At 39.2% G+C, this 15,188-nt stretch overlaps 1 protein-coding gene across 1 annotated transcript; it reads right to left on the minus strand.

The window, feature by feature from the left end:
* Positions 1-13,594: 13,594 nt before the first annotated feature.
* On the minus strand, positions 13,595-14,638 carry MAGEB16 (MAGE family member B16). Its single transcript, XM_060138215.1, has one exon. It carries the CDS (start codon positions 14,636-14,638, stop codon positions 13,595-13,597), a length of 1,044 nt encoding a protein of 347 aa, XP_059994198.1.
* Positions 14,639-15,188: the final 550 nt, after the last annotated feature.

The following is a 15,188-nucleotide window of genomic DNA, read 5'->3' on the forward strand; positions in this document are numbered from 1 at the left end:
CCCCGGTCCGGGAGGATCCCACATGCTGCGGAGCGGCTGGGCCCGTGAGCCATGGCCGCTGAGCCTGCGCGTCCGGAGCCTGTGCTCCGCAACGGGAGCGGTCACAGCAGTGAGGCCCGCGTACCGCAAAAACAAAAAAGAAAAAAAAAAAAGAAAAAAAATTATATATATTATGTTTGATTTCCTTATTGGTTGTTCTGTGAGAAAAGTTGTGAAAGAAGATGCCATTTGGTCTCACTGTATTTGTTTTATCAATGGTCATGTTATGCTTAACTTGGGCATTCAAAGCCTTGTTTTCTCACTCAGCTTTAATAATCAGTACAACACTAATTGATGAGCTGACCTTTAATACTATACCACATTGCTGGGGAGGAGGAAATTTCCCCCTCTACCCCTCTTGAGTCCTTGTGACTGGACTAACTAACAATAAAATTAACACAAGACAGATTAACAGGAGAAAAAAGAAACAAATTTTCATTTGTGCACACTGAGGTCTCATAGAAACAGGACCTAAGAAGTGGCCAAAGTAGGCAACTTTTATACTTTTTAGACAAAGCAATGATAAAGTTGTGAGGAATTTACAGGACAAAGAAACCCAAAGGACAAAGAAACTTAGGCTTTGGGTGCTTAATTAGTGAAGGATCTAAATAGAGTTTGGGCTTTGAGTAGTCAAAGAAGTAACAAGGTTTGTTTATACAGGATTCTTGGCCTGAATTCCCTGTCTCTGGTGATAAGGGTGTCCTTCTACCTCCAAATGCAGGGAGAGCACCTTTCACCTGATAGAGTCATCTCCTGCTTTCAGGGAGACAAAGAGGAGGGTCAAAGTGTCCCTCTCACATTGGCCATTTCTTAAGTAACTTTAATTCAAAATGATTAATATGCCACTGAGGCAACATGTGGGGCAGCCTGCCTTCCGCCCCTATAATACCATACCATACCATACCATACCATACCATATCATACCAGGCAATTCTAGGCATCTTATGTTAACTTATTTGTAGATATCAAATATTATTATTCCCAAACACTAGTAAACAGTTCTTCTAGAAATCTAACTTTTTAGTCCCTTGCATCTTCTTGATTAAACAGTTGCTTTGTCATGTAGATTTTGCCTGAATTGTCTCAAAAGATTTTCTTTACTTTTTATTTTGAATAATTTATGATATCACTTATTAAACTAGAGGTGAACTTCAAAGCAACGCTGTAGGTATCTGTGAGCACAAGTAACAAAAAAATTGACTCAGTTTAATGAACAGCAAAATTGAGTCTACTTTCAAAATTTGGAATGCAATATAAGAATTCTGTCTCACAGACTGTAACTTTTTTTTTTCTTTACATAATGTTCTGGAATGTGTTTGACTAGATCCAAAGTCCAAAGTTATTGAAACCATAGACAGTAAAGTTACAGGCAGAGGTATGTTTCTTTTTATGGCATACGTGCCAAGTCAAAACCAAAATGGAGTATAAAAACATTTATAATGTAATTTTGGCAGGAAAGGAAACCTTAGAAGTATTTATCTAAAATAATTACAAACTCAGTTTAAAGTACAGGTTAAGAAGTGCATCTACTATGGTCTCAAGATTTATTGATTATTCTTTCTCATATAGTCTCTTCCATTTACAGTGATAATACTGAATATCTCAGTTCTTCTCTCAACCCTCCCTGAGACAAAAGAAACATAAAGTTGCTGAAACACTGAGTGAAGGAGTCATGATCTAACAGAAGTCAGAAAGAACATGATCCAACACAGAGGAGTCACTATTCTGCAAAATAACCCCCAGAGAATAAGTCAGAGCCATTAGTTTAAAGGATTGAGGATTTATTCCATATACCTTTGTGAAGACTGTCCCCCAGATCAAAGGCAAGGGTGGGACTTACAAAGGCAAAAGCCACAGGAGGATTTCTCAAGGAAAAGGCGTTGGTCAATTTATACAAATCCTTGATTTGGCAACTGGCATAGATTGCTGAGCCCGAAATCCATATGATGAATTAAAATAGAGTAGTCACAAGTTCACTAAAAAGGCTGGCTAAAGAGTCTCTTTTTTTTTCTGGGATCCTGACTATTTTTTTTACGGCACCTCCAGGCTCTGGGTCATGTAACAGGAAAAGTCCTATGCACCTACTCAAGGCTCAGTGAAACTTTCCAGAACTCCAACAATAATACCCACCTTTTAGACAGCAGAAAAATAGGAAGGGCAGTGAAAAGAGTGTGCCTTCTCTCTAGAAACACAACACAGCCCTTCTGCTTGTAGCCCATGGGCTAAATCTTAATCAGATGACCGAACCTATGCTCACATGCTAAATAAAGTCAAAGTTTTGTCAGTGAGGAGGAAAGGTAAAATGATTAGTGGGGTATCTGGTCATGTAGGCATAATGAGACCTTCTGATATTTAAATATTTCTTAATAAAATAACAGTAATGTTACAATATCGCATTTTTCTCAAAGCTCTCATTATTATTTTTGAAGAGAATTCCAGGCACAAATAAAATATAAGAACGTACATTTAAAATCATAATTAGAATGGAAGTCCTGCATAGTACCTCTATAGTTAACTTTCTTACGTAATCTAAAATGTAATAACATGACATTGTCTCATTAATAACCCCAGGTCTGGTCTCTAGGTTTAACCAGCAGGGTTACGCTGGGAGACAAGAAAAGGTTAAAAAAAAATTCCCCACAAACTGACTGGATTGCTTCTGGTGCTTTTAAAAAATATTCATGTTCTTCTCTTTTTAGGCACATGGTAATATTGCATTTCCTCACCAATGCTCAAGTTATGTGTGAACATAAAATTTATTTGGCCAAAAACATGTGAGAAGTGCTGTACATTATTTTCCACGTTTAAGTGCCACTGGGCAATTTTTCAGATTCCTTTCCCCAGCTGTAATGAGTTTTGAAGCACATGCAGAAATTGAGTCTCCCTCAGCATAGGTCTCCGATTGTACCCTCTCCATCTATAATGGACATGTAGTATGAGGAAGAAATCAACTATTATGCAAATCCACTGATTTGGGGTGTTGTTTGTTACTGCAACATAATGTGTCTCAAAAGAATAAATTTTCTCTTCCCAAATGAGCCTTATGGTATTGAAGTTATCTTTCAGGTGCTGTTACAAATATAATAGAAGCCATTATTAAGAAAAATTTTAAAGTATCTGTAACCTGTTCTTTATTAAATGGTGTGAGAGGTAAACTTTATAGTCATCACACATTTTACTTTATGAGAATATGAAGCATTAGCATAAGCAAGAACAGTTAGCAAATTCTTATTCTAATTAATCCCCAAAGAACTGGCTGGCAAGGATCAGTATAAAAGACTGGTTTTAGCCACAATTTAAAATTGACCGATGGATGAGCTGTTCTCAGAAATGAATCCTTTGAAAATTATTTCCCACACTGATACGATCTGCTGTTCTTACCAGCAATATTGAGTTATGTACTCATTCAACAGATACATACTAGTTGGCACCCCAAGCACTCTTTTTAGTACTGGAAACATATAGTGTGATGAATAAGTCAGATCTGGTCCTCAAATAGCCCACCATCAAGTAGAAAAACAATTACACAATGTTTGCATTTGTACAAGGCAGGATGCATTTGGTATCATACGTTATATGAAAAAAAAATGCTCTATGAGTTGACAGGAGAAGAATATCACTATTTAGATCTGATAGAGAACTTCATGGAAGAGGAGAGGACATTTAAGAAGAATTAAGAGGTACTAAGCCTTTTTCTCACATATACACTGTACTCTGTTCCTTTTATTTATCATATACAAATCGGGCTCCAAAAAACAAATAAGCTCTTGATGGTCATAGTCTAGAGAAGGGGAATAAGTTCCATACAATAAAAGGGAACATGGAAAGAGGGGATGACAGAAGCATTGGGGGTAGCCAAAGGGAAGCACAAGCCATATGTGTGTACATATGGACCACAGGGTCAACATAGGAGAGTGTGAATGAAGGTTGAAAAGATATTAAAGTATTTATCATTCTGCATTGTAATTATTTCTTGCAGGCCTGCATTTTATGGCAGACAGTATGGTACATGAACTTAGGGGCTTCATCATTCAGGCTTGTATCCCAGAGTAGGTTGATCCAGAATACTCAGTCAACTGAAAAAAGGCCCTCATGGAGATATTTTCGTGGGCCCTGATCCTCACTAAAGCCTCACCAAAAGCTGGATCCTGGAGAGCCACAATTTTAAAATATTTCATTCTATTGCACTGAGTTAGCAATTTGAATTAGGCAAGTCTCTAAGTTAACCAGAACAAATCACAGGCAAGTGTATATACTAAGTGGTAAGCTGCCTTGATCCTCTCACTCCAGATCAGTTACTTAATTATTTTTTATGCCATCAGCCTCTTTGGTAGTTTGATGAAGCCTATGCTTCTTCACAGTATAGGGTGTTTAAAATACATAAAATAAGAGGCAAGAATTATGGAAGAAGCTAATATTCCAATAGACTATCAAAAAGTAAAAAAATATATAAAATGTAGACTTCTTCATTAACACAATGCATAAGATCTAATGGTGGATCTAATGACTGTCGTACTTTCAAAGTAGTGATGAATATAAACAATATTTCAAACAACAGAAATGTGATATAAACATTTGTGATTCTACGGTGGCCAAGTTACAGGTACAACTAATAATACTGTGGTTTGGGAATGCTATAATGCAATTAAAAGTCAGTAAAAATAAAGTTGGGATTTCACATATCCACTTTGTTCTTAGACTACAGGTTAGGGCTCCTTGCTTAAGATACTCCTCAATTTCCTAGAGGTAAAGCAGTACAAAATGCAGGAAACATCCATTTTTACTGTCCTCTAGATGGCTACTTGTCTCTTTTCTGAACTCTTGGACACGTAAAAGATGGGATGAATCTAAAAATTCATCTCATATCACTATTCAAGAAGGTGTTTTCTGCTTCACCTTCAGGGTACATATGATACTGGCTTTATAAACAAGATATGTTCATTACTGACATTCTAGACCCAGGAACATTAATCAAGTAAAAACAGAATTTTCCCAAGACAAAATATTTCATCAAGTTTTATTCTGGCATCTCTTAAGTAACACTAATGATAATAATTAGCTTTGTAAACAGGTAAATACAAATTCTTAGGTTCTCAAAGATTTTCTAACCTGTTTTTGCTATAGTACACTTAATTCTGTTTCCTGGGTTTGAGAGGCTCCTTTGGGGATGAAGCAATTTTTTGATTTATTCAAAAAACCACTTTCATTAGCTGCTTGCCAACAAAATAGGTAAAGAAAAGTAATGGAGATAAAGCTTAAGTTAGTCTGGTTTTCTACTCATTATGATAAAAAAGATTGAAGTAATGGAGATTGCAAGTGTTGAACAAACTGAGCTTTGGAGATTTTATCAGTCTCCTATGGCTACTTAGCAAATTATCTCAAGCAGGGATTGTTTGCCTGGATACTTACAGGTGGCCTCTCCATGTAGCCCGGGCTATTTCACAGGATGGCAATTTGGTTCTAAAGTCAAGTAAGCCAAAAAGATAGAAGACTAGGCAGAAATTTTGTAAAATTTCCTGACCTAGTACCAGAAATCACATTGCTTCACTTCTGCTGAATTCTAGCATACTATTTGTTAGGATGTTCTAGCATACTATTTGTCACTAAAGCTGGCCCAGCATATCACCACATTCAAGGCAGTATTAAAGAAATTGTGGATATATTTTCAAACCACTCCAAAGATGTGTATGTATATACTAAGACATAGAACAGTCCTTTATTTCCAGTTCAAATTTTCCATTATATCTTGTACTATGAACTATTATAGTACATAAAAAAATTGAAGATTCATTGGTGACTCCTTTGCTATGTATTTAACTGGCTAATTTTTAACCACAGTCAAGCTCTCTTTGTAATGAAATTCTTTAATAGAGGGTAGCCATTATGCATTCTTTTAAAAGTTGAGCTGGGGTCACTGATACTTCCTTTAACAAATGTACGTATCATCTTTTAATCTTGTGTGCTAATGCTTTGAGCAATTTTATTGATCCCCAAATGTTCATCACTAATTGAAACAGCTGCTTTATTTAAACAGTACTTACGAAATGACATTCAGACAAGCTCTGCTTCATGTTTTGTCCAGAAGTTAAGTCCAATTTGATCAGAGAGTTCATCTGTTCCATACATACTCTTTACCTGGGAGTGAAAGGGACTTCAAGACTGGAGCTCCACTTTCTTCCCTTTGACATCCACATGCGCCCCTGTGGTGAGAGCAACAAAGAGTTGAGAACAGAATTCTGGTCTGTACTTTCAGCATGGGCTGCCACCTTAGTGGAGTAACCAGTACAGGTGACTTGAAGGCAGCAGGAAGTCTTAGGAATTATGGGATTATACCTTGTGACCAACAGTATCCTCAAATAGAAGTTGCTCTGGAAGCCCGCAGGTGAAAACCATAATTCAGACAATACGTCTGCATTTCTGTTTCCAGGACTCACAAGAGTCAAAAAGTCAGTAGCCTTGATTGTCCCTATTTGGTTCAGTTATATTTAAGACAGCTAACAACAAAGATGAGGGTAACACTGAGATACCACTGATTGAAAAGCTCAATCATTCCCATGCCTCATCCCAACTTCTATTTCTGACCGATCCCACCTCCTTTTATATTCTTTATTTTTTTCAGATTATTGAGATATTGATAACATATGTAAGTTAAAGGTGTACAATGTGATGATTAGTTACATGTATATATTGCAAAATGATTACTAAAATAATTGGCTAACACCTCCATCCCATCACATAATTGCCAGTTTTCTTGTGTGTGGTGATAACATTTAAGATCTACCCTCTTAACAACATTCAAGTAAATAACACAGCACCAGTTACTATAGTGACCATGCTGTGCATTAAAGCCCCAGATCTTATTCATCTTATAGCTGGGAGTTTGTACCCTTTGACCAACATCTCCCCATTTCCTCCACACCCCCAGCTCCTGGCAACCACTATTCTACTCTTTATTTCACTTAGCATAGTGTATTCAAGGTCCATCCATGTTGTCGCAAAAGGCAGGATTTCCTTCTTTCTCGAGGTTGAATAATATTCCATTGTGTGTGTGTATACACACCATATCTTTATCCACTCACGCACTGATGGACACTTAGGTAGTTCCCACATTTTGACTCTTGTAAATAATGCTGCAATAAACATTGGGGTACAGATATTTCTCTTCGAGATAAGTGTTTTCATTTCCTTCAGGTATATACCGAGAAGTGGGATTGCTCAATCATATAGTAGTCCTATTTTTAATTTTTGAGGAATTTGCATACTTTTTTCCCTAGTGACTATACTAATTTACGTTCTTACGAACATTGCACAAGGGTTGCCTTTTCTCCACATCCTCACCAATACTTGCTACCTATTGTCTTTATGATAATAGCTATTCTAACAGGGGTAAGGTAATATCTCATTGTGGTTTTTATTTGTATTTCCCTGATGATTAGGGACATTAAGCACCTTTTCCTATACTTCTTGGCCATAGGTATGTCTTTGGAAAAACGTCTTCTAAGCCCTCTAAGCCCTCTAAGCCCCCAACATCTTGTTAAAAAAAACAAAAAAACAAAAAAAACAAATACAAAATAAGTAAGCCTCAGAGATATAATCTACAGCATAAGGAGTATGGTCAACAATATTGTAATAATTTTCTATCAGGACACAAGGTTACTAGACTTTTCATGGTGATCACCTCCTAACATATGTAAATGTCAACTCACTATGTAGTTCACCTGAAACGAACATAATTTTGTATGTAAACCATATTTCAGATTAAAAAAAATGTTTAATGTGTATTAGTTCTCGACAAATGTGAACAGGGTGAATCACAATTTCACAATCTCTGGCATCCTATCAAATATTACCAGGCATGCAAAGAAGCAGAAGTATGTAACCAAAAATTAAGAGAAAATTAATCTCTCATAATTGACCTGGAAATAACACAGTTGACAGAATGAGTAAATAAAGACATCAAAACAGTTATTATAACTGTACTTCATATGTTCAAAAAACAAAAAGACTTCAACTGGTTAGAGACATAGAAGATATAAAAAGACTCAAAGTGAACCTAAAGAGGTGAAAACAACGTCTCAGATATGTTTTTATGTTGGATATTGAAACAATAAAAAAGATTAGTGAAGACATGTATGTGAAAATACTCAACATATTTTTATAGTACACATATGTATGGAATAAAAACTAGGATCAGGTTTAAAATAATATATACCAGATGTTAGTTATATTTACCTTTGAGGAAGGGGCAGAATTTCTGAGTTATAAAGAGGGACAACTGTGATTTCTCAGTATTGTTAGAATTTCTTGCAATAACAACATATGCAGTTATTGCAGTAATTAAAATATTTGAATAAGCCCAACACCAGAAAGAGTAGCTGTGTCTTAGCCAGGAAAGTGACTGATAAATAACAGAGCCTGAAATATGAACTTAATACAATAAACATTTCTCTCTCCATGTAGACTAGCAGACGTTCTGTACTAACAGGTGATGCAGGGGTCCAGGCTATGTCCTTCTTGTACGTTCACCCATAAACCCATGATTTCCACGTTTACTGATGAATGCAAGGAAAAACATGGAAAGTGGTAAAGTGGATATCAAATGTTTGGCCTGAAATTGACAAATACTGCTTCTGCTCACAGATCAATGGCAAGAGCTAGGGCACATGATCCTTTGTAACTACAAGTGCACTTGGTAATATAATCTCCTGAGGAGCCCAGGAAGGAGAGGAAGGCAAAATATGAATAAGCACTTGTAGTCTCCCCCATTAAGTGTTACAAAGTAAGTGCTCAATAGAAGAAATGCAACTAGTAAAATTTATGCAACGGCCCTCTTCATTTCCTGTTAGAGTTTCTGAGGAGGCCCAATTTCCTTGAAATTCTTCAACTTTTTTGAGGTCCTACTATGTGACAGTTGCTTCCAGACACAGACTCACATCAAATTTTCAAAAAGGATCCTGTAGAATACCAGAAGAAAGATTTTGCCTTCTTCACTCAGTAGTACCTTCCTGCACTGACCTAAACATTAACTTTTTTGTTTGTTTGTTTTTACATCTTTATTGGAGTATAACTGCTTTACAATGGTGTGTTAGTTTCTGCTTTATAACAAAGTGAATCAGTTATACATATACATATGTTCCCATATCTCTTCCCTCTTGCGTCTCCCTCCCTCCCACCCTCCCTATCCCACCCCTCCAGGCGGTCACAAAGCACGGAGCTGATCTCCCTGTGCTATGCGGCTGCTTCCCACTAGCTATTTTACGTTTGGTAGTGTATATATGTCCATGCCACTCCCTCGCTTTGTCACAGCTTACCCTTCCCCCTCCCCATATCCTCAAGTCCATTCTCTAGTAGGTCTGTGTCTTTATTCCTGTCTTACCACTAGGTTCTTCATGACATTTTTTTTTCTTAAATTCCATATATATGTGTTAGCATACAGTATTTGTCTTTCTCTTTCTGACTTACTTCACTCTGTATGACAGGCTCTATAAACCCTAACTTTTAAAATCTTAATGGGATGAGAGTTTTCTTCTTCCTGTTGGTGCCTGGTCAAAATCTATGAATTTCTGCCACCTTCAAGATGACTGAATATAGCTCAACACTGTACAAGTGTCATTAGGCACAAGGAAAAACCATAATTTTCTCGCGGATCATGCAGTTAGACAACAGGCAGTAGAAGGATGCTGAATTATTTTTATCTCTGCCACCCAAAGTTAGCACGTCTGTCAGTAAACAATTTTTCACCTCCTGGAAGGACTGCAGGTCTTTAAGGAAGTTAATCCTCTGTAGATGCTTGCTTTGCGGTGATTTCCATGATCTTTAATTCTCTTGCACTTCTCACTTACGAAGAGAACTTTTTTTTTTGATATGGACAATTTTTAAAGTTTTTATTGAATTTGTTACAATATTGCTTGTTTTATGTTTTGGTTTTTTTGGCCGCGAGGCATGTGGGTTCTTAGCTCCCTGACCAGGGATCGAATACGCACCCTCTGCATTGGAAGGCAAAGTCTTAACCACTGGACCACCAAGGAAGTCCCAAGAAAGCTTTGATTATTAACCACATAGGTAACTACATATGTGTATGTGTTCAATGGCCAGTCTCAAAAAAACATATACTCATCAAAATTCTTTTGCAATATCAAGGTACTTTCAAAATTCCTTCTCCAACTTCAGGGTTCTATCCCCCAAATTAGTAGATTTTATGACAAATTGGACTAAATTCACCAGCACTTTGGAAAACGTTTTGAGACTGAGGCAGAGATGCTCAAAACTGGTGGCCAGGTCTAACTTTCAACAACAGGTTACCTTTTATGTGGAACAGGATGTTGCTATCACAGGGGTACAGGTGAGGGAAGGGACCACCAGGGAACTGGAATGCTCCAAGTCAGGGGGAGGCAGGTGAATTTTGCCCTATTTGTTCCAATGGGAGCAGGTACAGCTTTCAGAGGAGGACTGCAGAGCTAGCCAGCAGGTCAGGTTCCAGTGTGAACAAGAAGGCTCACTGGAGAAGACCCCGGGGAAAGGCACTATGTTGCACAGAGAGCAGAAGCTGATAGAAATGCCAGCCCCTAGGCAGAGTCAGCTCTCAAGACATCGGTAAATGAAGCTCAGAGACAATCCCCAAATTGTGTTTCTTATTTCAAACTTCCTTCTTTATACCTGCTTTAAGTTCCTGCCTACTACATTCTTTCTGTATCCTGAGAGGTATTAAGGAGTAGTGAGAAGACAGATAAAGGGTCAGAAGGTCTGACTCAGGCTGGGAAGAGTGGAACCTAGTGAGTTCCAGATGAATTCAGACAAGAGGTCCAGTGGCAGCTCTGTCACAGTCTAGTCATGTGAAATCAGGTACGATCACAAGGTCTTTGAGCCTGAGGATCTTCTTTTATGTGAATTTGGTTTGATAAGTCCTGTCTTCTGGGACTATTGTAATGTGTATTAAGTATACAAAACACATGGCACAGTGTCTGGCATATCACAGGGCTTTAATGAATGAGAGTTATTGCTGTGACTGTTGATTCCAAATCCTACCCCCTCACCTGTGTATGTGTGTGTATGAGTGTTTCTCTAAATCTACACTTTCTCAGAAAACATACAGTGCTATGGTATATCAAATCAGACAAAAATGTTCCTCAGCAAAAAAAAAAAATTTGTAAAAATTTACCCTCAGAGTTTATGTTCTTGAATTTGGGTGTTGGAATGTCTTCCCCATCTGGATGTAATTCAAACGTCCTAGATACCGTGTCAAGGACAAACTCCTTGCCTCCCTCCCAGCTGCTGTTTGTAGGGGTTCATAATACAGCAGTCCCCCCTTCTCAGAGTGGGATATGTTCCAAGACCTCAGTGGATGACTGAAACTGTGGATAGAACTGAACCCCATATATACTACGTTTCTTCCTATACATTCATACCTATGATCAAGTTTCATTTATAAATTAGGCACAGTAAGAGACTATCCAAATTGCCAGCATCACTTCTCTTGTACTTTGGGGCTGTTATTAAATAAAATAAGTGTTACTTGAACACAAGTGCTGAAAAACCTTGATCAATCTCATAAAAGAGAAAGCTACTAAGTGACTAACAGATGGGATACGCTGGACAAAGGGATGATTCACATCTCAGGCTGGATGGAGCAGGACCACAAGAAACTTAATCACAGCACTTAGAACAGCATAAAATTTTAAATGTGTGAATTGTTATTTCTGGAATTTTCCATTTAATATTTTCAAACCATGGTGGACTGCAGTAAGTAAAACTTTGGACAGCAAAACTGGGGTAAGGAAGGGCTACTGTATGTCACCCTCAAATATGCCACTTTGGCATACAGGTTGCTTTGAATTAAAGGTACTTGAGAAACAGTTAGTGAAAGGAGGACACTCTGACCCTCCTTTGTTCCCCTGAAAGCAGGAGATAAATATCCCATGTGAAAGGTACCCTCCCTGCACCAAGAGGGTAGAAGGCATTCTTACCACCAGAAACAGAGAATTTAGGGCCAATAGGGCTATATAAACAAACCCTCTTACTGTTTCACTCTTGACTTGCCCCGGTTTAAACCCCTTTGTCAGTTCTTTTCAATTCATTGTTTCTTTGTCTAAAAGGTATAAAAGGCTTCCTGCTCTGGTACTGCTTTGAGTCTCATATATTTGTGGGGCTCCCATACAGCCATAGAAAACTAAATTTGTTTTTCCCCTGTTACTCTTTTTATTACAAGAGGGTCTCAGCCAAGAACAAGAAGGATAGAGGGAAAATTACTTTTCCTCCCTTACACCTTGCTTGCAACCCTGCCCCACTTTTTCATTCATTTCATCCCCACCAAAAATTAAGCTTTAGCTTATTTTTTTCCAAATTAGACTGAAGACAGCTTAATTAAATTTTCTTTTGAATGAAGTAAGCGCTGGCTCTCCTAGGCGATGGCCAACTGTCAGCCCAGTAGCTTCTGGGTGTCTGATCTCAAAGAAGTATTTATCTTTCTCAGAAACTCCTTAGAGGTGACATATACAAAAAAACTTTGTGCATGCGTTCAGCTGCACAGGAATAAGATTCAGGTAACCTTCCATTCCTGTTCCAGGTGAGAATTTCTCTCCGGTTTACTTGTGATCCAAAAGTAACAGCTAACAGCAGTTTACCACTCCAGACATTTGGGTTTCAACTCAGACAGACCATTAGAGGGTCTGGTCCCTCTCATAATGCCCTCAGCCTCATGTTGCTCACCACCCAGTTTCATGTAAAATTAACTCCCACTGAAAGACTTGAAGTTTCCCAAAGCCCCAAATGGCCACGCCTAACTGCATTACCACGCTGACAGTCTCACAGGACTGTCCACCTCTACCTACTCACTTCTTCATTTTACTTGTCCCTTAGGAATTAGAAGATCTCATTATTGTCCATGAAGGATTCTTCCTCCTATATGTTAAAACGCTATGAGCAGGCCCTGAGTTATTAATCCTAGCATTCCCAATACTATCTACAGTTCTTTTCAAAGAGCAGCTGTTCAATAAAGGTTTGTGAAATAAATGATCCAGTGAATATGAGGTCTAATTCATTAACATGTTATACATTCTTTAAAGAGCTTAAGCAAATCCACGCATATATCATTTAATTTTACAGAACAAGAACTAAAAAGAATACGAAAGGCAAATTTTGAATATCTTTTAGAGATTCTTGATTTTTTCTGTTGATCCCAGCTATCTTAAAGCTGACCTTTCACGTGTGCAAGGAAATAAATGCCTATAGCAATGCCATCTTCTTATTCCAGAAGATAAAATGGATAGTTTCACAATTTGTTTCACAAAACAACAAAGTTCTTGCTTTAAACATCATGAGTAGTAAATGTATGATCAGTATCATTCATAAATCTTTATATTTTGAAACAGTTAAATTCATATTAAAAAATATGAGTAATACATACATCAAAAAAGAGAATAAACTTACAAGTTATACATACAAAACAGGAACACACAGGCAAATACACTGTCTTCCTTTCTGCCCCACCTCAGAACTAAATTCTACCAGCACTAACTGCGTCTTCCAACAATGCATGAAGAAAGTATCCCTGACTCCCCTAGGTGTGGGAGAAGCTGCTAGCCTTGGCACTAGAACTGGCAGTGGCTACAGAAGGAGAGACAGCCCTGCCTGAAATTCTGGCTCGGGCTCTCTCTTCTTCATCTTGCAGAGCCTCCTCATACTGAGATGGGAAAGAACTTGGGTCAGTCCCATGAACCTTGGCCAGAAACTCCAGGACCTTCATCTTGGTGGTTTCAGCGTGGGCTCTGGGGCCCCACAGGAACTTAAACTGCGCAGGATCAGTGTTGGTCACCTTCCGGTACTCCAGGTATTTTTCCTTCACGAATTCTTTGGTGATGAGCTCCCTGGGCTCCCCAGAGATGAAGTGCTTCATCCCGGCATATATCCCGCTCACATTCAGAACTTTCCAGACTTCGTCTTCGGTAGCACAGTTGCCCTTCATGAAGATCACACCCAGGATAAGTATCAGGATGCCGGTCTTGGGCATGCCCACTTCACGGTGCAGCATCCCATCATAGGTGAGGCCCAATTTGATAAAGAGGCCATAGTGGTGATTGGTGTGATCCACTTCCATCAAATCAAGGCCAAAGACCATCTCCATGCACTCAGAGGCTCTCAGGAAGATCTCAGGAAAGTGGACTTCACACTCTTTGATGACAATCTTCAACATATCTGCCTTTGTTATTGGCTCTTTCATTTGATACTTGAATAGCAAGAAATTTACCAACATAGATACTTTCTTATCTAGAGCATCTATAGGCGCATTCTTGGGGCCTAGCACAGCCTGTGAGGTGCTCAGAGTATACTCTCTTTCTTGGCTATTGGACCCCTCATCCGATTTGGTGGGTGAGGTGGCTTTGATAGCAATGGAAGAGGAGTAGAAACACTGAGGACCCTCAGGAGTGCTGGATATACCAGCCCCAGGAGCCTCCTTCAAATCGCCAGGCATTAGAGGATGGCAGGAGAGATGGGTCTCCTCCAGAGCCTTGGAGACCTGTTCAACCTCCAGGCCCTGGGACTTTCTGAAGGTTTGATGGCATTGATCATATGAGTGCTGAGGACGCTTCTGACGCTGAGACATGATGACTCTTGTGGGTAGCAGTACGTGGACAGGAGGGTGGGCAATGAGATTCACCACCTAAGATAAACAGGGCATATGTGAGTGGCTTCAGCTAGTAAACTTAACTGTGGCGGCTCTTCCTGAGACCCAGAGGAGGAAGGGAGGGGTGGCCTCTGCCAGCTTCACTCCCTGGATCTCTCAGGGCTGTGGAGCCCCCTCTGCCATGGGTTGGTTAGCCCCACAATCCTCACATACGCTTCTCAAATTAGATTCTGGTTGGTAAGGTGCCCGCCGCCATCTATTGCCTGAGGCCCCCCTCCAGTCAAGGCCGCATCTCTGTGAGACCCCCAAAATGGAAGTGAGGAGAACCTCATGACGGGAAATCCACGGCTGACAACAGGGACGAATGCTGTGCACACCCTCCGTCCTGGGGTCTGAGGATTCCTAAGGCTTCACTCGGGGTCCTCACCAGGACTCCTGCAGGGCCTGAGATGCCTTCCTTTGGTGACATGACAACGCCTGTCCCAGACTAAGGCCTCCCCTCCCTCAGACTCCAGTGCCCGCGGTCATT

This window comes from Lagenorhynchus albirostris, chromosome X (genome assembly GCF_949774975.1).
Source record: "Lagenorhynchus albirostris chromosome X, mLagAlb1.1, whole genome shotgun sequence".
NCBI classification, from domain to species: Eukaryota; Metazoa; Chordata; class Mammalia; order Artiodactyla; family Delphinidae; genus Lagenorhynchus; species Lagenorhynchus albirostris.

Coding starts and splice junctions, on each gene's coding strand:
- MAGEB16 (XM_060138215.1), bottom strand. CDS start 14,638: ATGTCTCAGCGTCAGAAGCGTCCTCAGCACTCATATGATCAATGCCAT.